Below are 25,928 nucleotides of genomic sequence, written 5' to 3'. Positions count from 1 at the left end.
TCCTCCTATAGAAGGAGCCATTAGATTCATATCTATATATTATAATAATGATATGTCCTCCTATAGAAGGAGCCATTAGGTTCATATCTATATATTATAATAATGATATATGTCCTCCTATAGAAGGAGCCATTACATGACTATATATTATAATAATGATATGTCCTCCTATAGAAGGAGCCATTACATGACTATATATTATAATAATGATATATGTCCTCCTATAGAAGGAGCCATTACATGACTATATATTATAATAATGATATATGTCCAAACAGAGCAGTCACTCTCTCAGCCTAATATTCTAGAATCCTAATGAATCCATTAGTCTTTCTCATTATTGTCATTAATGTCCTGCAGGTGAAAGAGCCAGGTTTTCCAGGTATTACCTGAGTCCCTTCTCCACTAGCTGGGTACATACTGTACATATTATGATGGGGAATGTCCAACCAACGCTCCCCACCTCACCACACACTCTTAGAAAACAACGTGCAACCTAGAACCTAAAAGGGTTCTTCGGCTGTCCCCATAGGAGAACCCTTTGAAGAACCCTTTTGGTTCCAGGTAGAACCCTTTTCTACCTGGTTCTACCTGGAACCAAAAAGGGTTCTCCTATGGGGACATCTGAAGAACCCTTTTGGAAAAAAATGTGTACTCTCAATCTAATGTTCTCTAATGATCCTAATTAGTCCATTCCTTACCCCTGACTGTCATCATCAGATGCTGCAGGTCTAAGAGTCATGTGGCTGTGAGGTTTGATCTCAGAGGGCAGAATGACGTCACAGAATAGAAGACTACATAACAACCATTCATAGAATCTCCTTAGCAACCCCATGTGCCTCATTGACTTAATGCACATACCAAAACCACACACCACAAGTTTCCTCACAGGAAAACATTAAGTTATTTGAATGTAAATGTAATTGACTGTAAATATACACGGAGTGTACAAAACATTAAGAACAGCCTTGATTTGGGCCTCCCGAGTGGCGCAGTGGTCTAAGGCACTGCATCGCAGTGCTAGCTGTGCAACTAGAGATTCTGGGTTCAAGTCCAGGCTGTTGATACACGTGGGAAACTGTTGAGTGTGAAAAACCCAGCAGCGTTGCAGGTCTTGACACACTCTAACCGGTGAATCCGGCACTTACTACCAAACCCTATTCAAAGTCACTTAAATATTTTGTCTTGCCCATTCACCCTCTAAATGACACACACACAATCCATGTTTCAATTGTCTCAAGACTTAAACATCCTTCTTTACCCCGTCTCCTCGTCTTCATCTACACTGATTGAAGTGGATCTAACAAGTGACATCAATAAGGGATCATAGTTTTCACCTGGTCAGTCTATGTCATGGAAAGAACAGGTGTTCTTAATGTTTTGTCCACTCAGTGTACAGGAACAACAAAGCCTACTGTATTAAATGGACCATTTCTGACCGTGGTTCATTCAAGTGATCACTACGTCTGAAGTGACTGTCTTTCTCCAACTCCGAGACAGACGAGCAGTGCAAGACAGAAGAATACACAGAGACACGTTCAGTACTGGACAGAAGAATACACAGAGACACGTTCAGTACTGGACAGAAGAATACACAGACACACGTTCAGTACTGGACAGAAGAATACACAGACACACGTTCAGTACTGGACAGAAGAATACACAGACACGTTCAGTACTGGACAGAAGAATACACAGACACACGTTCAGTACTGGACAGAAGAATACACAGAGACACGTTCAGTACTGGACAGAAGAATACACAGACACGTTCAGTACTGGACAGAAGAATACACAGACACGTTCAGTACTGGACAGAAGAATACACAGAGACACGTTCAGTACTGGACAGAAGAATACACAGACACACGTTCAGTACTGGACAGAAGAATACACAGAGACACGTTCAGTACTGGACAGAAGAATACACAGAGACACGTTCAGTACTGGACAGAAGAATACACAGACACACGTTCAGTACTGGACAGAAGAATACACAGACACACGTTCAGTACTGGACAGAAGAATACACAGAGACACGTTCAGTACTGGACAGAAGAATACACAGACACACGTTCAGTACTGGACAGAAGAATACACAGACACACGTTCAGTACTGGACAGAAGAATACACAGAGACACGTTCAGTACTGGACAGAAGAATACACAGACACACGTTCAGTACTGGACAGAAGAATACACAGAGACACGTTCAGTACTGGACAGAAGAATACACAGACACACGTTCAGTACTGGACAGAAGAATACACAGAGACACGTTCAGTACTGGACAGAAGAATACACAGACACACGTTCAGTACTGGACAGAAGAATACACAGACACGCTCAGTACTGGACAGAAGAATACACAGACACACATTCAGTACTGGACAGAAGAATACACAGACACACATTCAGTACTGGACAGAAGAATACACAACGTTCAGTACTGGACAGAAGAATACACAGACACACGTTCAGTACTGGACAGAAGAATACACAGACACACGTTCAGTACTGGACAGAAGAATACACAACGTTCAGTACTGGACAGAAGAATACACAGACACACGTTCAGTACTGGACAGAAGAATACACAGACACACGTTCAGTACTGGACAGAAGAATACACAGAGACACGTTCAGTACTGGACAGAAGAATACACAGACACACGTTCAGTACTGGACAGAAGAATACACAGACACACGTTCAGTACTGGACAGAAGAATACACAGACAACGTTCAGTACTGGACAGAAGAATACACAGACACACGTTCAGTACTGGACAGAAGAATACACAACGTTCAGTACTGGACAGAAGAATACACAACGTTCAGTACTGGACAGAAGAATACACAGACACGCTCAGTACTGGACAGAAGAATACACAGACACACATTCAGTACTGGACAGAAGAATACACAGACACACATTCAGTACTGGACAGAAGAATACACAACGTTCAGTACTGGACAGAAGAATACACAGACACACGTTCAGTACTGGACAGAAGAATACACAACGTTCAGTACTGGACAGAAGAATACACAACGTTCAGTATTGGACAGAAGAATACACAGACACACGTTCAGTACTGGACAGAAGAATACACAACGTTCAGTACTGGACAGAAGAATACACAACGTTCAGTACTGGACAGAAGAATACACAGACACACGTTCAGTACTGGACAGAAGAATACACAGACACACGTTCAGTACTGGACAGAAGAATACACAACGTTCAGTACTGGACAGAAGAATACACAGACACACGTTCAGTACTGGACAGAAGAATACACAACGTTCAGTACTGGACAGAAGAATACACAACGTTCAGTACTGGACAGAAGAATACACAGACACAGGCTCAGTACTGGACAGAAGAATACACAACGTTCAGTACTGGACAGAAGAATACACAACGTTCAGTACTGGACAGAAGAATACACAACGTTCAGTACTGGACAGAAGAATACACAGACACACGTTCAGTACTGGACAGAAGAATACACAACGTTCAGTACTGGACAGAAGAATACACAGACACACGTTCAGTACTGGACAGAAGAATACACAGACACACGTTCAGTACTGGACAGAAGAATACACAACGTTCAGTACTGGACAGAAGAATACACAGACACGTTCAGTACTGGACAGAAGAATACACAGAACGTTCAGTACTGGACAGAAGAACTGGACACAACGTTCAGTACTGGACAGAAGAATACACAGACACACGTTCAGTACTGGACAGAAGAATACACAACGTTCAGTACTGGACAGAAGAATACACAACGTTCAGTACTGGACAGAAGAATACACAGACACACGTTCAGTACTGGACAGAAGAATACACAGACACACGTTCAGTACTGGACAGAAGAATACACAACGTTCAGTACTGGACAGAAGAATACACAACGTTCAGTACTGGACAGAAGAATACACAGACACACGTTCAGTACTGGACAGAAGAATACACAACGTTCAGTACTGGACAGAAGAATACACAGACACAGGCTCAGTACTGGACAGAAGAATACACAGACACACGTTCAGTACTGGACAGAAGAATACACAGACACAGGCTCAGTACTGGACAGAAGAATACACAGACACACGTTCAGTACTGGACAGAAGAATACACAGACACACGTTCAGTACTGGACAGAAGAATACACAGACACAGGCTCAGTACTGGACAGAAACCCTTCTCAGTGACCAGTAAGTTGTAATCTCTAACCTGAACTTGGTAGGTTTTCCTGCGCAGCATATTATCCACTTAAGGCAACGCTTCACACAACTAAGAAAACATGTCTTGTGTCGCCAAACTCAATCAAGTGTAGATGCTTTCTGTGTTTGTCCGTGAGCTACAATGAGCCCTGTGCCTATGTGTGTGTGTGTGTGTGTGTGTGTGTGTGTGTGTGTGTGTGTGTGTGTGTGTGTGTGTGTGTGTGTGTGTGTGTGTGTGTGTGTGTGTGTGTGTGTGTGTGTGTGTGTGTGTGTGTGTGTGTGTGTGTGTGTGTGTGTGTGTGAGTGTCCGCTCGTGTGCATGTGTGTGAGGAAGAGGGAGAGACCCAATAGAATGAGGTACAGAAGGCTGGTTGATGTCCGACACACAGCGACTGTTGTTCACTGGGGGAGAGAGTGGAGAAAGTGGGCGACTACTGCTGCACAGAGGGTCAGAAATGTTCCCTTTCCAAACTCAGAACAGGCCTGTCTCTTCACAACCCACAATACAGTGTGAGTTGGGGAGGGGGGGGTCCTGTCTTTGTACTCTCCTTGGAGTCTGGACCTTGTCTCGCCCCCCCAGCCAGGCCCAACATTCCTGTCTTACCAGCCGGGGTATTGAGGGGCACACATGGCAGGCAGGGGAAGGTACCGAGGACGAGAGACTGGGTCAGACTGCTGGCTGCTTTCTAGAACACATCACAAACCCTGCACATACTGTAATGACACCTCCCCCACCCTGAGACACTTCACAAACCCTGCACATACTGTAGTGACACCTCCCCCACCCTGAGACACTTCACAAACCCTGCACATACTGTAATGACACCTCCCCCACCCTGGGACACTTCACAAACCCTGCACATACTGTAATGACACCTCCCCCACCCTGAGACACTTCACAAACCCTGCACATACTGTAATGACACCTCCCCCACCCTGAGACACTTCAGAAACCCTGCACATACTGTAATGACACCTCCCCCACCCTGAGACACTTCACAGACCCTGCACATACTGTAATGACACCTCCCCCACCCTGAGACACTTCACAAACCCTGCACATACTGTAATGACACCTCCCCCACCCTGAGACACTTCACAAACCCTGCACATACTGTAATGACACCTCCCCCACCCTGAGACACTTCACAGACCCTGCACATACTGTAATGACACCTCCCCCACCCTGAGACACTTCACAAACCCTGCACATACTGTAATGACACCTCCCCCACCCTGAGACACTTCACACTAATGCCACTCAAGCTGAGCTGACTCAACTGAAAGATGACTCAACAATTTGACTATGTTGAATTGAGTCTATGAAATTACTCTTAACTAAGTCTATGAACAGATTCTAAACTAACACTATTAGTTGATTCTATGAGTTGACCCTAAGAACTGACTCTGAATTGACTCTGAATTGACTCTACAGTATCAACAGTTTGTGTGTGTGAGTACCTGGAACTGCCCCAGCAGATGACTGACTCTACAGTATGAACTGAGTGTGAGTACCTGGAACTGCCCCAGCAGGAGACTGACTCTACAGTATGAACTGAGTGTGAGTACCTGGAACTGCCCCAGCAGGAGACTGACTCTACAGTATGAACTGAGTGTGAGTACCTGGAACTGCCCCAGCAGGTGACTGACTCTACAGTATGAACTGAGTGTGAGTACCTGGAACTGCCCCAGCAGGTGACTGACTCTACAGTATGAACTGAGTGTGAGTACCTGGAACTGCCCCAGCAGGAGACTGACTCTACAGTATGAACTGAGTGTGAGTACCTGGAACTGCCCCAGCAGGTGACTGACTCTACAGTATGAACTGAGTGTGAGTACCTGAAACTGCCCCAGCAGGTGACTGACTCTACAGTATGAACTGAGTGTGAGAACCTGGAACTGCCCCAGCAGGAGACTGACTCTACAGTATGAACTGAGTGTGAGTACCTGGAACTGCCCCAGCAGGTGACTGACTCTACAGTATGAACTGAGTGTGAGTACCTGAAACTGCCCCAGCAGGTGACTGACTCTACAGTATGAACTGAGTGTGAGTACCTGGAACTGCCCCAGCAGAAGACTGACTCTACAGTATGAACTGAGTGTGAGTACCTGGAACTGCCCCAGCAGGAGACTGACTCTCCAGTATGAACTGAGTGTGAGTACCTGGAACTGCCCCAGCAGGAGACTGACTCTACAGTATGAACTGAGTGTGAGTACCTGGAACTGCCCCAGCAAGTGACTGACTCTACAGTATGAACTGAGTGTGAGTACCTGGAACTGCACCAGCAGGAGACTGACTCTACAGTATGAACTGAGTGTGAGTACCTGGAACTGCCCCAGCAGGTGACTGACTCTACAGTATGAACTGAGTGTGAGTACCTGGAACTGCCCCAGCAGGTGACTGACTCTACAGTATGAACTGAGTGTGAGTACCTGGAACTGCCCCAGCAGGTGTCGTACAGCCTCAGGGTCTTCCAGCAGCCTCTCCTTGTGTGAGGCGTCCAGCAGGACGTTACAGGTGGTCTCTGCCTCCGTCAGCCAGTTGAGGAACTCCTTCAGGTCCAGGTAGAACTGCTGTAACAGCCTCAGAGCAGCTGACAGAGCCACCTCACGGTCCCCAACACTACATCCACAAATAGGAACACATATACAGAAACTGTTGTTGGCACCGCTACACACACACACACACACACACACAGGTCACAAGTTCAGAGGGCAAACTGGGGTCATACATCAGTGTTATGATGTGGCCTCTGTCACGGGGAAATCTAGTAGAACTAACAGTGAGGGTCAATGTGTGTGCGTGCATTCAGATGTACTGTGCATTGTGTGTGTGTGTGTGTTCAGGTGTACTGAGAGACAGCATGATGAAGTACTTTCAGGAGCATGTGGGACTGATGCAGAATGACTGACTGACTGATTAACTGACTGATTGACTGAATGACTGACTGATTAACTGACTGACTGGTTGACTGACTGACTGACTGACTAACTGACTGACTGATTAACTGACTGACTGACTGATTAACTGAATGACTGACTGGTTAATTAATTAACTGACTGATTAACTGAATGACTGACTGGTTAATTAATTAACTGACTGATTAACTGAATGACTGACTGGTTAATTAATTAACTGACTGATTAACTGAATGACTGACTGGTTAATTAATTAACTGACTGATTAACTGAATGACTGACTGGTTAATTAATTAACTGACTGACTGACTGACCGACAGACTAACTGACTGACTGACTGGCTAATTGACTGACTGGTTTACTAACTGACTGACAGAATACCAGACTGACCAACTAACTGACCAACTGACTGGTTGACTGACTGTCTGACTAACTAACTGACTGACTGACAGGCTGACTGACAGAATACCAGACTGACTGACTAAATAACTGACTGGGTGACAGACTGACCAACTAACTGACCAACTGACTGGTTGAATGACTGACTGTCTGTCTGTCTAACTAACTGACTGACTGACTGACTGACTGACTGACTGACTGACAGAATACCAGACTGACTGACTAAAAAGCTGGTTGACTAACTGACTAACTGACTGGTTGACTAACTGACTGGTTGACTAACTGACTAACTGACTGGTTGACTAACTGACTAACTGACTGACTGGTTGACTAACTGACTAACTGACTGGTTGACTAACTGACTGACTGGTTGACTAACTGACTGACAGAATACCAGACTGACTGACTAAATAACTGGTTGACTAACTTACTGGCTGACAGACTGACCAACTAACTGACCAACTGACTGGTTGACTGACTGACTGTCTGACTAACTAACTGACTGACTGACAGGCTGACTGACTAACTGAATAACTGACTGACTAACTGACTAAATAACTGACTGACTGGTTGACCAACTGACTGACAGAATAGCAGACTGACTCACCGTTTGTTGATGTGCTCCCAGGTAACGTTCGTGGCGTCGGTCATCTGTGTGACCTTGTGTGTGTGGTCGGTAGAGTAAAGGGTTAACAGCTTCCCTGCCAGGTCATTGGTCACGTCCACCTGACCCTGCCACTGGTGCAGCTCCTTCACAAACAGCTGTTGAGACCACAGGAAACAGTTATAGATAAAGACATAAAATAACGCTACAGAACATCACCCTCATACACAGTAACAACCCTCTAATACACAGTAACAACCCTCTAATACACAGTAACAACCCTCTAATACACAGTAACAATATAGGAAGCAGAGACAGAGACCCTCTAAATATACGGCTCTGATACAGAACATCACCCTCATACACAGTAACAATATAGGAAGCAGAGACAGAGACCCTCTAAATATACGACTCTGATTGGAAGTCCTCTAACTAGAGTTTAAGTTGTAGCCTAGCAACAACACCCGACTCAACAAATGAAGATCCAGGATGGAAGAACATTCATATCAGTTGTTCCTCTAACTAGACTAGAGGGAGTCATAGCAACACAGGGACTGTACTAGAGGGAATCATAGCAACACAGGGACTGTACTAGAGGGAGTCATAGCAACACAGGGACTGTACTAGAGGGAGTCATAGCAACACAGGGACTGTACTAGAGGGAATCATAGCAACACAGGGACTGTACTAGAGGGAGTCATAGCAACACAGGGACTGTACTAGCGGGAGTCATAGCAACACAGGGACTGTACTAGCGGGAGTCATAGCAACACAGGGACTGTACTAGAGGGAGTCATAGCAACACAGGGACTGTACTAGAGGGAGTCATAGCAACACAGGGACTGTACTAGAGGGAATCATAGCAACACAGGGACTGTACTAGAGGGAGTCATAGCAACACAGGGACTGTACTAGCGGGAGTCATAGCAACACAGGGACTGTACTAGAGGGAGTCATAGCAACACAGGGACTGTACTAGAGGGAGTCATAGCAACACAGGGACTGTACTAGAGGGAATCATAGCAACACAGGGACTGTACTAGAGGGAGTCATAGCAACACAGGGACTGTACTAGCGGGAGTCATAGCAACACAGGGACTGTACTAGAGGGAATCATAGCAACACAGGGACTGTACTAGAGGGAGTCATAGCAACACAGGGACTGTACTAGCGGGAGTCATAGCAACACAGGGACTGTACTAGAGGGAGTCATAGCAACACAGGGACTGTAACATGATTCCTGGAAACGTTGCTGAGCAGTGTGGTAGAACAGGGCCTGTTGTAATATTCAGTATTCCAGGCTTTGCCACTCTAGTCTCATTACATTCTCATCCTGTTATACTGTAGTGATGAGGATTCCTCATCTAGTCCTTATCAGAGAGACGCCTCACAGCTTTACACATATTACCTTCCTGGTATCATCTCCACTCCGTGCTGCACATGCTGTGTGTGTGTGTGTGTGTGTGTGTGTGTGTGTGTGTGTGTGTGTGTGTGTGTGTGTGTGTGTGTGTGAGTGTGAGAGTGAGAGTGAGAGAGAGAGAGAGAGAGAGAGAGAGAGAGAGAGAGAGAGAGAGAGAGAGAGAGAGAGAGAGAGAGAGAGAGAGAGAGAGAGAGAGAGAGAGAGAGAGAGAGAGGGTTCGCCAGGGTTGCAATCTGAGCCCTGCACTCTTCAATATTTACATCAGCGAATCGGCCACTATTCTAGATAAATCCTCAGCCCTGGTGTTAGTCTCCACAATTCAGAGGTTAAACGTCTACTCTTCGATGATGACCTATGCCTGCTGACACCCACAGCGCATGGCCTAAAGCAGAGCCTGGACCTGCTAGAGCAGTACTACCAGACCTGGGCCCTGGCAGTAAACCCCAAAAAGACTCAAATAAGGATTTTCCAGAGAAGATCCAGATCTCAGGGAATTAGACCAAAGTTCTCAATTGGTACAAAATATATATGTCAGGTGTGTGTGTATTGGTAGTGGAGTCAGGTGTGTGTATTGGTAGTGGAGTCAGGTGAGTGTGTATTGGTAGTGGAGTCAGGTGTGTGTGTATTGGTAGTGGAGTCAGGTGTGTGTGTATTGGTAGCGGAGTCAGGTGTGTGTGTATTGGTAGTGGAGTCAGGTGTGTGTGTATTGGTAGTGGAGTCAGGTGTGTGTGTATTGGTAGCGGAGTCAGGTGTGTGTGTATTGGTAGTGGAGTCAGGTGTGTGTGTACTGGTAGTGGAGTCAGGTGTGTGTGTATTGGTAGTGGAGTCAGGTGTGTGTGTATTGGTAGTGGAGTCAGGTGTGTGTGTATTGGTAGTGGAGTCAGGTGTGTGTGTACTGGTAGTGGAGTCAGGTGTGTGTGTATTGGTAGTGGAGTCAGGTGTGTGTGTATTGGTAGCGGAGTCAGGTGTGTGTGTATTGGTAGTGGAGTCAGGTGTGTGTGTATTGGTAGCAGAGTCAGGTGTGTGTGTATTGGTAGTGGAGTCAGGTGTGTGTGTATTGGTAGTGGAGTCAGGTGTGTGTGTATTGGTAGTGGAGTCAGGTGTGTGTGTACTGGGGGCGGAGTCAGGTGTGTGTGTACTGGGGGCGGAGTCAGGTGTGTGTGTACTGGGGGCGGAGTCAGGTGTGTGTGTATTGGTAGTGGAGTCAGGTGTGTGTGTACTGGGGGCGGAGTCAGGTGTGTGTGTACTGGGGGCGGAGTCAGGTGTGTGTGTACTGGGGGCGGAGTCAGGTGCAGGAGAGCAGAGAGTTATGAACAGGCGCACACTTCATTGAGGCAGGAGAAACCAACAGACGGGCGCAACTGCGTCAAAACCTCCAGCCAATATGCAAAAGGACAAAACGCGCAAACAGTCACAATAATTATGTACAAATAAATAAACACACCTCGTGACAAAACACGGAATATACGAACAAACATGACACGTAACACAAACAATATCACACAAACACGTAGGGGAACAGAGGAATAAATACATGCAGAGTGATTGGGGACCGTCGAACGCCACCCCATCAAGGAGAGGAGCCGACTTCGGAGGAAGTCGTGACAATATAGAGTACTGCACACACTACAATTACTTAGGTTTAAAAATAAGCACAACTGAAATGAGGCAGTGAATGAGCTGAGAGAGGAAGCACGCAGGGCATTCTACGCCATTAAAAAGAGCATTCAAATTGAAATACTTATTCAAATTTGGCTAAAACTAATTGATTGTGTCATTGTAACGCCAGGGTAGTGGGTTCGCTTTGGAAAAAAGCGTCTGCTAAATGGCATATATTATATTATTATTATTGAACCAATTGCACTTTATGGCAGCGAGGTGTGGGGTCCACTTGCAAAACAAGATTTCATCAAATGGGACAAACACCCCATTGAAACCCTGCATGCAGAGTTCTGTAAGATTCTCCTACATGTCCAGAGGAAAACTACAAACAATGCATGCAGGGCAGAATTAGGCCAATATCCACTAATAATAAACACTCAAAAAAGAGCAATTCAGTTTTGGAAACATCTAAAATACAGTGACCCCCTCTCATATCATTACCAAGCCCTGCAATGCCAAGAGCTGAGCAAAGAAAAGAGTCCCCTCATCCAGCTGGTCCTGAGTTCACAAACCTGTTCTACTAACATACTGAAGCCTCAGTCCCCTCATCCAGCTGGTCCTGAGTTCACAAACCTGTTCTACTAACACACTGAAGCCTCAGTCCCCTCATCCAGCTGGTCCTGAGTTCACAAACCTGTTCTACTAACATACTGAAGCCTCAGTCCCCTCCTCATCCAGCTGGTCCTGAGTTCACAAACCTGTTCTACTAACATACTGAAGCCTCAGTCCCCTCATCCAGCTGGTCCTGAGTTCACAAACCTGTTCTACTAACATACTGAAGCCTCAGTCCCCTCCTCATCCAGCTGGTCCTGAGTTCACAAACCTGTTCTACTAACATACTGAAGCCTCAGTCCCCTCATCCAGCTGGTCCTGAGTTCACAAACCTGTTCTACTAACATACTGAAGCCTCAGTCCCCTCATCCAGCTGTCCTGAGTTCACAAACCTGTTCTACTAACATACTGAAGCCTCAGTCCCCTCATCCAGCTGGTCCTGAGTTCACAAACCTGTTCTACTAACATACTGAAGCCTCAGTCCCCTCATCCAGCTGGTCCTGAGTTCACAAACCTGTTCTACTAACTGCTATAAGATGAGGGACAGTGTCTGACAGACCAATCAACCTGCACATGTCCTCTACTGTATACTTATCGTTATTGTTCAATGTCTGGTTGTTTTGACCCTTGGTTATTGTTACTGTTCAATGTCTGGTTGTTTTGACCCTTGGTTATTGTTACTGTTCAATGTCTGGTTGTTTTGACCCTTGGTTATTGTTACTGTTCAATGTCTGGTTGTTTTGACCCTTGGTTATTGTTACTGTTCAATGTCTGGTTGTTTTGACCCTTGGTTATTGTTACTGTTCAATGTCTGGTTGTTTTGACCCTTGGTTATTGTTACTGTTCAATGTCTGGTTGTTTTGACCCTTGGTTATTGTTACTGTTCAATGTCTGGTTGTTTTGACCCTTGGTTATTGTTACTGTTCAATGTCTGGTTGTTTTGACCCTTGGTTATTGTTACTGTTCAATGTCTGGTTGTTTTGACCCTTGGTTATTGTTACTGTTCAATGTCTGGTTGTTTTGACCCTTGGTTATTGTTACTGTTCAATGTCTGGTTGTTTTGACCCTTGGTTATTGTTACTGTTCAATGTCTGGTTGTTTTGACCCTTGGTTATTGTTACTGTTCAATGTCTGGTTGTTTTGACTCTTGGTTATTGTTACTGCTCAATGTCTGGTTGTTTTGACCCTTGGTTATTGTTACTGTTCAATGTCTGGTTGTTTTGACCCTTGGTTATTGTTACTGTTCAATGTCTGGTTGTTTTGACCCTTGGTTATTGTTACTGTTCAATGTCTGATTGTTTTGACCCTTGGTTATTGTTACTGTTCAATGTCTGGTTGTTTTGACCCTTGGTTATTGTTACTGTTCAATGTCTGGTTGTTTTGACCCTTGGTTATTGTTACTGTTCAATGTCTGGTTGTTTTGACCCTTGGTTATTGTTACTGTTCAATGTCTGGTTGTTTTGACCCTTGGTTATTGTTATTGTCGTCCCGTTGACAATGTAAATTCCTATTATCTTCATATTGTAAATATCTAAAGTAAGTTTTGGCAACATGTACATTGTTACGTCATGCCAATAAAGCAAATTGAATTTGCTTGAGAGAGAGAGAGAAAGAGAGAAAGAGAGAGAGAGAGAGAGAGAGAGAGAGAGAGAGAGAGAGAGAGAGAGAGAGAGAGAGAGAGAGAGAGAGAGAGAGAGAGAGAGAGAGAGAGAGAGAGAGAGAGTCAGAGAGAGAGAGGTGAGGTGGAATGTGTGTGTGTGTGTCTGTGTGTCTGTGCGTATATTTGTGTGTGTTTGTGCGTGTATTTGTGTGTGCATGTGTGTGTGTGTTTGTGCGTGTATTTGTGTGTGCATGTGTGTGTGTGTTTGTGTGTCTGTGCATATATGTGTGTGTGCATGTGTGTGTAACCTTGAGGTCAGTGTTTTGCTTCTTCAGAGCATCCATGGTGTAGGAAATATCCTGCCACGACTCCAGCTTGTCATTGGCTCGTTTGATGAGAGGTTCAACCTCCTTCCTGGCGTCCAACCAATCAGAGGAGTCCTGCAGCATGTTCTGTAGCTGTTGATGTCTATCAGCCAGTCTGCCCTGTGACTCTTCCCAGTGGGTCTGCAACCTGTCAACTACACACACACACACACACACACACACACACACACACACACACACACACACACACACACACACACACACACACACACACACACACACACACACACACACACACACACACACACACACACACTGAGTGAGATCGACTTTAACCTACCTGATCAACAAATCTCCCTGCATCCAGAATCCCTAGTCATTATCATTAGTACATCAGTTAGTACATCATTAGTACATCAGTCAGCGACTGAGCTGAATCAAGGTTCTCTAACAGGTCATACTGATAGTTTGGTTATTAATTACATTTACATTTAAGTCATTTAGCATTGATGAGTTTGTGTTTAGTAATAACAGTTTGTGGTCAGTTTGTAGTCATTGATGACAGTTTGTAGTCAGATCATTGGTGATTTGGTTGGTGGTCATTTGGTGGTCAGTTTGTGGTCCGTTTGTGGTCAGTTTGTGGTCAGTTTGCGGTCAGTTTGCGGTCAGTTTGTGGTCAGTTTGCGGTCAGTTTGTGGTCTGTTTGCGGTCAGTTGGTGGTCCGTTTGTGGTCAGTTTGTGGTCAATTTGCGGTCAGTTGGTGGTCCGTTTGTGGTCAGTTTGCGGTCAGTTTGTGGTCAATTTGCGGTCAGTTGGTGGTCCGTTTGTGGTCAGTTTGCGGTCAGTTTACGGTCAGTTTGTGGTCTGTTTGCGGTCAGTTTGTGGTCAGTTTGTGGTCAGTTTGCGGTCACTTGGTGGTCCGTTTGTGGTCAGTTTGCGGTCAGTTTGCGGTCAGTTTGTGGTCTGTTTGCGGTCAGTTTGTGGTCAGTTTGTGGTCAGTTTGCGGTCACTTGGTGGTCCGTTTGTGGTCAGTTTGCGGTCAGTTTGCGGTCAGTTTGTGGTCTGTTTGCGGTCAGTTTGTGGTCAGTTTGTGGTCAGTTTGCGGTCACTTGGTGGTCCGTTTGTGGTCAGTTTGCGGTCAGTTTGTGGTCAGTTTGCGGTCACTTGGTGGTCCGTTTGTGGTCAGATCATTGGTGATAGTTGGTCAGTTTGTGGTCCGTTTGCAGTCAGTAAGCATAGTAAGTAATGGTTGTGGTTGGCGTACTGCGGTCGCTGATAGTTGGTCAGTTTGTGGTCCGTTTGCAGTCAGTAAGCATAGTAAGTAATGGTTGTGGTTGGCGTACTGCGGTCGCTGATAGTTGGTCAGTTTGTGGTCCGTTTGCAGTCAGTAAGCATAGTAAGTAATGGTTGTGGTTGGCGTACTGCGGTCGCTGATAGTTGGTCAGTTTGTGGTCCGTTTGCAGTCAGTAAGCATAGTAAGTAATGGTTGTGGTTGGCGTACTGCGGTCGCTGATAGTTGGTCAGTTTGTGGTCCGTTTGCAGTCAGTAAGCATAGTAAGTAATGGTTGTGGTTGGCGTACTGCGGTCGCTGATAGTTGGTCAGTTTGTGGTCCGTTTGCAGTCAGTAAGCATAGTAAGTAATGGTTGTGGTTGGCGTACTGCGGTCGCTGATAGTTGGTCAGTTTGTGGTCCGTTTGCAGTCAGTAAGCATAGTAAGTAATGGTTGTGGTTGGCGTACTGCGGTCGCTGATAGTTGGTCAGTTTGTGGTCCGTTTGCAGTCAGTAAGCATAGTAAGTAATGGTTGTGGTTGGCGTACTGCGGTCGCTGATAGTTGGTCCGTTTGCGGTCCGTTTGCAGTCAGTAAGCATAGTAAGTAATGGTTGTGGTTGGCGTACTGCGGTCGCTGATAGTTGGTCAGTTTGTGGTCCGTTTGCAGTCAGTAAGCATAGTAAGTAATGGTTGTGGTTGGCGTACTGCGGTCGCTGATAGTTGGTCAGTTTGCGGTCCGTTTGCAGTCAGTAAGCATAGTAAGTAATGGTTGTGGTTGGCGTACTGCGGTCGCTGATAGTTGGTCCGTTTGCGGTCCGTTTGCAGTCAGTAAGCATAGTAAGTAATGGTTGTGGTTGGCGTACTGCGGTCGCTGATAGTTGGTCAGTTTGTGGTCCGTTTGCAGTCAGTAAGCATAGTAAGTAATGGTTGTGGTTGGCGTACTGCGGTCGCTGATAGTTGGTCCGTTTGTGGTCCGTTTGCAGTCAGTAAGCATAGTAAGTAATGGTTGTGGTTGGCGTACTGCGGTCGCTGATAGTTGGTCAGTTTGTGGTCCGTTTGCAGTCAGTAAGCATAGTAAGTAATGGTTGTGGTTGGCGTACTGCGGTCGCTGATAGTTGGTCAGTTTGTGGTCCGTTTGCAGTCAGTAAGCATAGTAAGTAATGGTTGTGGTTGGCGTACTGCGGTCGCTGATAGTTGGTCAGTTTGCGGTCCGTTTGCAGTCAGTAAGCATAGTAAGTAATGGTTGTGGTTGGCGTACTGCGGTCGCTGATAGTTGGTCCGTTTGGTCCGTTTGCAGTCAGTAAGCATAGTAAGTAATGGTTGTGGTTGGCGTACTGCGGTCGCTGATAGTTGGTCCGTTTGTGGTCCGTTTGCAGTCAGTAAGCATAGTAAGTAATGGTTGTGGTTGGCGTACTGCGGTCGCTGATAGTTGGTCCGTTTGCAGTCAGTAAGCATAGTAAGTAATGGTTGTGGTTGGCGTACTGCGGTCGCTGATAGTTGGTCAGTTTGTGGTCCGTTTGCAGTCAGTAAGCATAGTAAGTAATGGTTGTGGTTGGCGTACTGCGGTCGCTGATAGTTGGTCAGTTTTGGTCCGTTTGCAGTCAGTAAGCATAGTAAGTAATGGTTGTGGTTGGCGTACTGCGGTCGCTGATAGTTGGTCAGTTTGTGGTCCGTTTGCAGTCAGTAAGCATAGTAAGTAATGGTTGTGGTTGGCGTACTGCGGTCGCTGATAGTTGGTCAGTTTGTGGTCCGTTTGCAGTCAGTAAGCATAGTAAGTAATGGTTGTGGTTGGCGTACTGCGGTCGCTGATAGTTGGTCCGTTTGCGGTCCGTTTGCAGTCAGTAAGCATAGTAAGTAATGGTTGTGGTTGGCGTACTGCGGTCGCTGATAGTTGGTCCGTTTGCGGTCCGTTTGCAGTCAGTAAGCATAGTAAGTAATGGTTGTGGTTGGCGTACTGCGGTCGCTGATAGTTGGTCCGTTTGCAGTCAGTAAGCATAGTAAGTAATGGTTGTGGTTGGCGTACTGCGGTCGCTGATAGTTGGTCAGTTTGTGGTCCGTTTGCAGTCAGTAAGCATAGTAAGTAATGGTTGTGGTTGGCGTACTGCGGTCGCTGATAGTTGGTCAGTTTTGGTCCGTTTGCAGTCAGTAAGCATAGTAAGTAATGGTTGTGGTTGGCGTACTGCGGTCGCTGATAGTTGGTCAGTTTGTGGTCCGTTTGCAGTCAGTAAGCATAGTAAGTAATGGTTGTGGTTGGCGTACTGCGGTCGCTGATAGTTGGTCAGTTTGTGGTCCGTTTGCAGTCAGTAAGCATAGTAAGTAATGGTTGTGGTTGGCGTACTGCGGTCGCTGATAGTTGGTCAGTTTGTGGTCCGTTTGCAGTCAGTAAGCATAGTAAGTAATGGTTGTGGTTGGCGTACTGCGGTCGCTGATAGTTGGTCCGTTTGTGGTCCGTTTGCAGTCAGTAAGCATAGTAAGTAATGGTTGTGGTTGGCGTACTGCGGTCGCTGATAGTTGGTCAGTTTGTGGTCCGTTTGCAGTCAGTAAGCATAGTAAGTAATGGTTGTGGTTGGCGTACTGCGGTCGCTGATAGTTGGTCAGTTTGTGGTCCGTTTGCAGTCAGTAAGCATAGTAAGTAATGGTTGTGGTTGGCGTACTGCGGTCGCTGATAGTTGGTCAGTTTGTGGTCCGTTTGCAGTCAGTAAGCATAGTAAGTAATGGTTGTGGTTGGCGTACTGCGGTCGCTGATAGTTGGTCAGTTTGTGGTCCGTTTGCAGTCAGTAAGCATAGTAAGTAATGGTTGTGGTTGGCGTACTGCGGTCGCTGATAGTTGGTCAGTTTGTGGTCCGTTTGCAGTCAGTAAGCATAGTAAGTAATGGTTGTGGTTGGCGTACTGCGGTCGCTGATAGTTGGTCCGTTTGCGGTCCGTTTGCAGTCAGTAAGCATAGTAAGTAATGGTTGTGGTTGGCGTACTGCGGTCGCTGATAGTTGGTCCGTTTGCAGTCAGTAAGCATAGTAAGTAATGGTTGTGGTTGGCGTACTGCGGTCGCTGATAGTTGGTCAGTTTGTGGTCCGTTTGCAGTCAGTAAGCATAGTAAGTAATGGTTGTGGTTGGCGTACTGCGGTCGCTGATAGTTGGTCCGTTTGCAGTCAGTAAGCATAGTAAGTAATGGTTGTGGTTGGCGTACTGCGGTCGCTGATAGTTGGTCAGTTTGTGGTCCGTTTGCAGTCAGTAAGCATAGTAAGTAATGGTTGTGGTTGGCGTACTGCGGTCGCTGATAGTTGGTCAGTTTGTGGTCCGTTTGCAGTCAGTAAGCATAGTAAGTAATGGTTGTGGTTGGCGTACTGCGGTCGCTGATAGTTGGTCCGTTTGTGGTCCGTTTGCAGTCAGTAAGCATAGTAAGTAATGGTTGTGGTTGGCGTACTGCGGTCGCTGATAGTTGGTCCGTTTGTGGTCCGTTTGCAGTCAGTAAGCATAGTAAGTAATGGTTGTGGTTGGCGTACTGCGGTCGCTGATAGTTGGTCCGTTTGCAGTCAGTAAGCATAGTAAGTAATGGTTGTGGTTGGCGTACTGCGGTCGCTGATAGTTGGTCAGTTTGTGGTCCGTTTGCAGTCAGTAAGCATAGTAAGTAATGGTTGTGGTTGGCGTACTGCGGTCGCTGATAGTTGGTCCGTTTGCGGTCCGTTTGCAGTCAGTAAGCATAGTAAGTAATGGTTGTGGTTGGCGTACTGCGGTCGCTGATAGTTGGTCAGTTTGTGGTCCGTTTGCAGTCAGTAAGCATAGTAAGTAATGGTTGTGGTTGGCGTATTTGCGGTCGCTGATAGTTGGTCAGTTTGTGGTCCGTTTGCAGTCAGTAAGCATAGTAAGTAATGGTTGTGGTTGGCGTACATCGCTGATAGTTGGTCAGTTTGTGGTCCGTTTGCAGTCAGTAAGCATAGTAAGTAATGGTTGTGGTTGGCGTACTGCGGTCGCTGATAGTTGGTCCGTTTGTGGTCCGTTTGCAGTCAGTAAGCATAGTAAGTAATGGTTGTGGTTGGCGTACTGCGGTCGCTGATAGTTGGTCAGTTTGTGGTCCGTTTGCAGTCAGTAAGCATAGTAAGTAATGGTTGTGGTTGGCGTACTGCGGTCGCTGATAGTTGGTCAGTTTGTGGTCCGTTTGCAGTCAGTAAGCATAGTAAGTAATGGTTGTGGTTGGCGTACTGCGGTCGCTGATAGTTGGTCCGTTTGCAGTCAGTAAGCATAGTAAGTAATGGTTGTGGTTGGCGTACTTGTCGCTGATAGTTGGTCAGTTTGTGGTCCGTTTGCAGTCAGTAAGCATAGTAAGTAATGGTTGTGGTTGGCGTACTGCGGTCGCTGATAGTTGGTCAGTTTGTGGTCCGTTTGCAGTCAGTAAGCATAGTAAGTAATGGTTGTGGTTTACTGCGGTCGCTGATAGTTGGTCAGTTTGTGGTCCGTTTGCAGTCAGTAAGCATAGTAAGTAATGGTTGTGGTTGGCGTACTGCGGTCGCCATGTCCGTTTGCAGTCCATAGTAAGTTGGTTGGGCCATGCGGTCGCTGATAGTTGGTCCGTTTGTGGTCCGTTTGCAGTCAGTAAGCATAGTAAGTAATGGTTGTGGTTGGCGTACTGCGGTCGCTGATAGCAGCTCGTGTCTCCTGGTTGTTGGTTTTGTTCTTTAGGTTCTGAGCTGCAGTCAGCTGACCCTCCAGCTGGGGGCGCCGTCGCTCCATGTCCCCCAGTGCTCCCTACAGACAGCAAGACACAGACAGAACATTTCAATGAATATCTGGATGGCAAGTATTTGAGCCATGTATTTGAGCCATGTATTTGAGCCATGTATTTGAGCCATGTATTTGAGCCATGTATTTGAGCCATGTATTTGAGCCATGTATTTGAGCCATGTATTTGAGCCATGTATGTGAGCCATGTATTTGAGCCATGTATTTGAGCCATGTATTTGAGCCATGTATTTGAGCCATGTATTTGAGCCATGTATTTGAGCCATGTATTTGAGCCATGTATTTGAGCCATGTATTTGAGCCATGTATTTGAGCCATGTATTTGAGCCATGTATTTGAGCCATGTATTTGAGCCATGTATTTGAGCCATGTATTTGAGCCATGTATTTGAGCCATGTATTGAGCCATGTATTTGAGCCATGTATCCTTGAGCCATTGAGCCATGTATTTGAGCCATGTATTTGAGCCATGTATTTGAGCCATGTATTTGAGCCATGTATTTGAGCCATGTATTTGAGCCATGTATTTGAGCCATGTATTTGAGCCATGTATTTGAGCCATGTATTTGAGCCATGTATTTGAGCCAGGTCAGTGCCTGTGTTCTCAAAGCGTCTCAGAATAAGAGTGCTGATCTAGGATCACATCCTCCCCGGTCCATGTAATCATGTATTCATTATGATCTAAAAGGCTAACCTGATCCCAGATCAGCACTAGGATCTGGTCCTCTCTCTAGTATTCATTATGATCTAAAAGGCTAACCTGATCCCAGATCAGCACTAGGATCTGGTCCTCTCTCTAGTATTCATTATGATTTAAAAGGCTAACCTGATCCCAGATCAGCACTAGGATCTGGTCCTCTCTCTAGTATTCATTATGATCTAAAAGGCTAACCTGATCCCAGAAACTGATCCCAGATCAGCACTAGGATCTGGTCCTCTCTCTAGTATTCATTATGATCTAAAAGGCTAACCTGATCCCAGATCAGCACTCTTTATGAATACAGGCCAGGGTCTCAGCGGCTAAACGGAGTCTCTCACACTCTGTGACCCACTGGTTGACCCCTGACCTTGTCTTGACGATCATGTGGTTGATGTCGTCCAGGTCGGCCACGGTCACCCTCTGTGTCTGTACCATCTGATCCAGCAGGGATAGCCAATCAGAGAGCTCTGCCCAGGCCTTGTTGAACTGAGCCAGGGCTGGGGCGTCTCCCTGGAGGGTCTCAACTGGAGAGGGGCAGCGTGATACAATCAGTAGCCATTCGGTCTCACACACACACACACACACACACACACACACACACACACACACACACACACACACACACACACACACACACACACACACACACACACACACACACACACACACACACACACACACACACACACACACACACACACACACACACACACACACACACCCTCATCTCCTTACTGGTGGTTTTCTGGATCTTTAGAGCGGCCAGCCTCTCTCTGTGTACTATCATTTGCCCCTGAATCGCCCTCCAATCATCACTCAGACTGTGGTACTTCTCCTTCTCTGGTTGGCTGGGAGGCGTGTCCTTGTACAGCTCCTGGCCCTTAGCCAACACCCCCTCCACCTCAGGCTTCTTGACCTGGACTTCATCAATGAGCTGAAACATCACAAACCATTCCAAAACAATGAAACTACTCTCCATCTCAATTCGTCTTTCAGAGATTCCTCCCGTCTTCTCTCCTAACCTCCTTTTCCAGCTGGAAGAAAAGTAGGTCTGAGGTCCCTCACCAGTGACCTTTTTCTGCCATGTGTTTTGAGAAGGAGGCGTGGAGAGAGGATGCAAAGAATTAAGGAAAGATTCATTGATATAGGCCTCGGTCTCTGTAGGCATGGATGGATCGATGGAGGGATGGAGGGAGGGAGGGATGGATGGGTGGGTGGAGGGATGGAGGGATGGATGGATGGAGGGAGGGAGGGATGGATGGATGGAGGGATGGATGGATGGGTGGATGGATGGATGGATGGGTGGGTGGATGGATGGGTGGATGGATGGATGGGTGGATGGGTGGGGGTGGGTGGATGGGTGGATGGATGGGTGGATGGATGGATGGATGGATGGATGGATGGATGGGTGGATGGGTGGATGGGTGGGTGGATGGATGGGTGGATGGGGGATGGATGGATGGATGGGTGGATGGATGGGTGGATGGGTGGGTGGGTGGATGGATGGATGGTGGATGGATGGATGGATGGATGGATGGAGGGAGGGAGGGAGGGAGGGAGGGATCGATGGACAAATTGACTGATAGATGGATGGATGACAGGATGGATTGATAGTCTACCTTGGGTTCCACATTGTCAGGGTTTTCCTCTAGGGTGGTCCTGGTGGTTGAGGTCCACGAGGAGAGGTAAGTCAGCCGGTCCTGGAAGTGAGACAGCTCCTTCAGCAAGCTCTCAATCTGCTTCTGCTTCTCAGGCAGGTCTTTAGACACCTATAGGGAGGAGGGAGAGGAAGGACCCGAGTGTTTTCAATGGTAGGGAGGAGGAAGGCACATCCAGGAATATTATATTGAAGGAAAACAGGAACTTAATATGAAGCAGGATACAGTCCACTCACACACACAGTACAAAGGTCTCCCACAGGGAGGAGGGACAGGCCCCGAGTTGGGGGCCATTTTAGTTGAATTACAAGAGCATTTCCAATGGTAGGAAGGAATATACAGTACACTTGATCATACACTAAAAAACAAAACACATGAACCCAACATTAAGTTAAAAAATAGACTACTCCTACACACAAGTTGAAATACAGATATCGAGTAGTCAATATTCATGTTCAACATCCAACTGATCTTATCCACGTAAAGGACAGAACCTCCTCCTTAGAAAGGGATACTAACCTGTACCCAGCGTGTGTTGGTCATCTTCATTTCCTTCTGTTGGTCAGCAGGGAGGGGAATGGTGCCGGTCCTCGTGTTGATGGTGTCCACATTGTTCTGTCTGGCTGGTAGCTCCAACACACGAGCCTACACACACACACACACACACGCACACATACACACACACACACACACACACACACACACACACACACACACACACACACACACGCACGCACACACACACACACACACACACGCGCGCATACACACACACACGCACACACACACACACGCGCGCACACGCACACACACAAACACAAACATACACATACTCACACACGTGTTTGAACATAGACAATCTCAAAATACAGATAATAAATTAAATAATAACGGATCAATGATGTGACCAGTGGGACATAGAGAGAGAGATATGTGTATGTAATCTAGACTAGGAGACAGACTAGTGAGAGACGTCCTCTGGCCAGTAATCTAGACTAGGAGACAGACTAGTGAGAGATGTCCTCTGGCCAGTAATCTAGACTAGGAGACAGACTAGCGAGAGATGTCCTCTGGCCAGTAAACTAGACATACTCAGACAGTGTTTGAATGTCTAGATCTCAGAATAGGAGACAGACTAGCGAGAGACGTCCTCTGGCCAGTAATCTAGACTAGGAGACAGACTAGCGAGAGATGTCCTCTGGCCAGTAATCTAGACTGGAGACAGACTAGAGAGAGAGTAATCTAGATAGGAGACAGACTAGTGAGAGATGTCCTCTGGCCAGTAATCTAGACTAGGAGACAGACTAGCGAGAGATGTCCTCTGGCCAGTAATCTAGACTAGGAGACAGACTAGACAGACTAGTGAGAGATGTCCTCTGGCCAGTAGACTAGGAGACAATCTAGACTAGGAGACAGACTAGTGAGAGATGTCCTCTGGCCAGTAATCTAGACTAGGAGACAGACTAGACAGAGAGATGTCCTCTGGCCAGTGGCCAGTACATCTAGACTAGGAGACAGACTAGTGAGAGACGTCCTCTGGCCAGTAATCTAGGAGACAGACTAGTGAGAGATGTCCTCTGGCCAGTAACTAGACTAGGAGACAGACTAGTGAGAGATGTCCTCTGGCCAGTAATCTAGACTAGGAGACAGACTAGTGAGAGATGTCCTCTGGCCAGTAATCTAGACTAGGAGACAGACTAGTGAGAGATGTCCTCTGGCCAGTAATCTAGACTAGTGAGAGATGTCCTCTGGCCAGAGACAGACAGACTAGTGAGAGATGTCCTCTGGCCAGTAATCTAGACTAGGAGACAGACTAGTGAGAGATGTCCTCTGGCCAGTAATCTAGACTAGGAGACAGACTAGTGAGAGATGTCCTCTGGCCAGTAATCTAGACTAGGAGACAGACTAGTGAGAGATGTCCTCTGGCCAGTAATCTAGACTAGGAGACAGACTAGTGAGAGATGTCCTCTGGCCAGTAATCTAGACTAGGAGACAGACTAGTGAGAGATGTCCTCTGGCCAGTAATCTAGACTAGGAGACAGACTAGTGAGAGATGTCCTCTGGCCAGTAATCTAGACTAGGAGACAGACTAGTGAGAGATGTCCTCTGGCCAGTAATCTAGACTAGGAGACAGACTGAGAGATGTCCTCTGGCCAGTAACAGACTAGGAGACAGACTAGTGAGAGATGTCCTCTGGCCAGTAATCTAGACTAGGAGACAGACTAGTGAGAGATGTCCTCTGGCCAGTAATCTAGACTAGCGAGAGATGTCCTCTGGCCAGTAATCTAGACTAGGAGACAGACTGAGAGATGTCCTCTGGCCAGTAATCTAGACTAGGAGACAGACTATCTAGACTAGGAGACAGAGAGATGTCCTCTGGCCAGTAATCTAGACTAGGAGACAGACTAGTGAGAGATGTCCTCTGGCCAGTAATCTAGACTAGGAGACAGACTAGTGAGAGATGTCCTCTGGCCAGTAATCTAGACTAGGAGACAGACTAGTGAGAGATGTCCTCTGGCCAGTAATCTAGACTAGGAGACAGACTAGCGAGAGATGTCCTCTGGCCAGTAATCTAGACTAGGAGACAGACTAGTGAGAGATGTCCTCTGGCCAGTAATCTAGACTAGGCCAGTAACAGACTAGACAGAGAGATGTCCTCTGGCCAGTAATCTAGACTAGGAGACAGACTAGTGAGAGATGTCCTCTGGCCAGTAATCTAGACTAGGAGACAGACTAGTGAGAGATGTCCTCTGGCCAGTAATCTAGACTAGGAGACACACTAGTGAGAGATGTCCTCTGGCCAGTAATCTAGACTAGGGGACAGACTAGTGAGAGATGTCCTCTGGCCAGTAATCTAGACTAGGAGACAGACTAGCGAGAGATGTCCTCTGGCCAGTAATCTAGACTAGGAGACAGACTAGCGAGAGATGTCCTCTGGCCAGTAATCTAGACTAGGAGACAGACTAGCGAGAGATGTCCTCTGGCCAGTAATCTAGACTAGGAGACAGACTAGCGAGAGATGTCCTCTGGCCAGTAATCTAGACTAGGAGACAGACTAGTGAGAGATGTCCTCTGGCCAGTAATCTAGACTAGGAGACAGACTAGCGAGAGATGTCCTCTGGCCAGTAATCTAGACTAGGAGACAGACTAGCGAGAGATGTCCTCTGGCCAGTAATCTAGACTAGGAGACAGACTAGTTGTTGACTGTACCGTGACTTTCTCCAGGGTGGCGTTCATCTGGTGGTGATCTCCAGGCGTCAGGGGGATGGCCACGACCTCCTCAGCCTCATCCAGCCAGGACAGGAACTCCCCCATGTCCTCCTGCAGCCCCATCGCTGCAGACCTGACACACACAGGGAACAGTTAGGAGGAATACCGTATACACACGCACGCACGCACGCACGCACGCACGCACGCACGCACGCACGCACGCACGCACGCACGCACACACACACACACACACACACACACACACACACACACACACACACACACACACACACACACACACACACACACACACACACACACACACACAGTACTCAATCAAGGAATAGTTAAGACTGCCGACATACACACTGGTACTGCAGACATACACACTGGTACTGCAGACATACACACGGGTACTGCAGACATACACACTGGTACTGCAGACATACACACTGGTACTGCAGACACGAGAACACACACACACCTCCTCTTCCTCTCTGCGATCTCCTGGGTGATGTTCACCCAGCGTGTGTTGAGGGTGTTGAGCTGTAGCCTGATCTGAGCTCCATCCTCCTGCGTACTCTGACCAATGATCTCCTTCCCTGCAGCGTTCAGCCCTGCCACCATGTCCCCC

At 46.8% G+C, this 25,928-nt stretch overlaps 1 protein-coding gene across 5 annotated transcripts in view; it reads right to left on the bottom strand.

Moving 5' to 3' along the window:
* The window catches only part of dmd (dystrophin), a 92,133-nt gene extending 72,404 nt beyond the window's left edge, over nt 1-19,729 (bottom strand). For 3 of the 5 annotated variants that reach the window (XM_046335795.1, XM_046335796.1, XM_046335797.1), the window contains exons 1-4: nt 19,616-19,729; nt 13,705-13,916; nt 8,166-8,320; nt 6,674-6,863 (exon numbers count right to left, since the gene is read on the bottom strand). In XM_046335795.1, the coding sequence (XP_046191751.1) occupies nt 6,674-6,863; nt 8,166-8,320; nt 13,705-13,916; nt 19,616-19,718 (660 nt within the window). In that variant the 5' untranslated portion in view covers nt 19,719-19,729. Of the gene's footprint in view, nt 1-4,250; nt 4,388-6,673; nt 6,864-8,165; nt 8,321-13,704; nt 13,917-19,615 lie in introns of those variants that run through there. The other 2 variants (XM_046335798.1, XM_046335800.1) reach the window with 1 other exon arrangement.
* Between the last annotated feature and the right edge of the window lie 6,199 nt (nt 19,730-25,928).

The sequence above is a fragment of the Oncorhynchus gorbuscha genome, unplaced genomic scaffold, assembly GCF_021184085.1.
Source record: "Oncorhynchus gorbuscha isolate QuinsamMale2020 ecotype Even-year unplaced genomic scaffold, OgorEven_v1.0 Un_scaffold_855, whole genome shotgun sequence".
NCBI classification, from domain to species: domain Eukaryota; kingdom Metazoa; phylum Chordata; class Actinopteri; order Salmoniformes; family Salmonidae; genus Oncorhynchus; species Oncorhynchus gorbuscha.
This window is presented reverse-complemented; position numbering and strand designations above follow the sequence as displayed.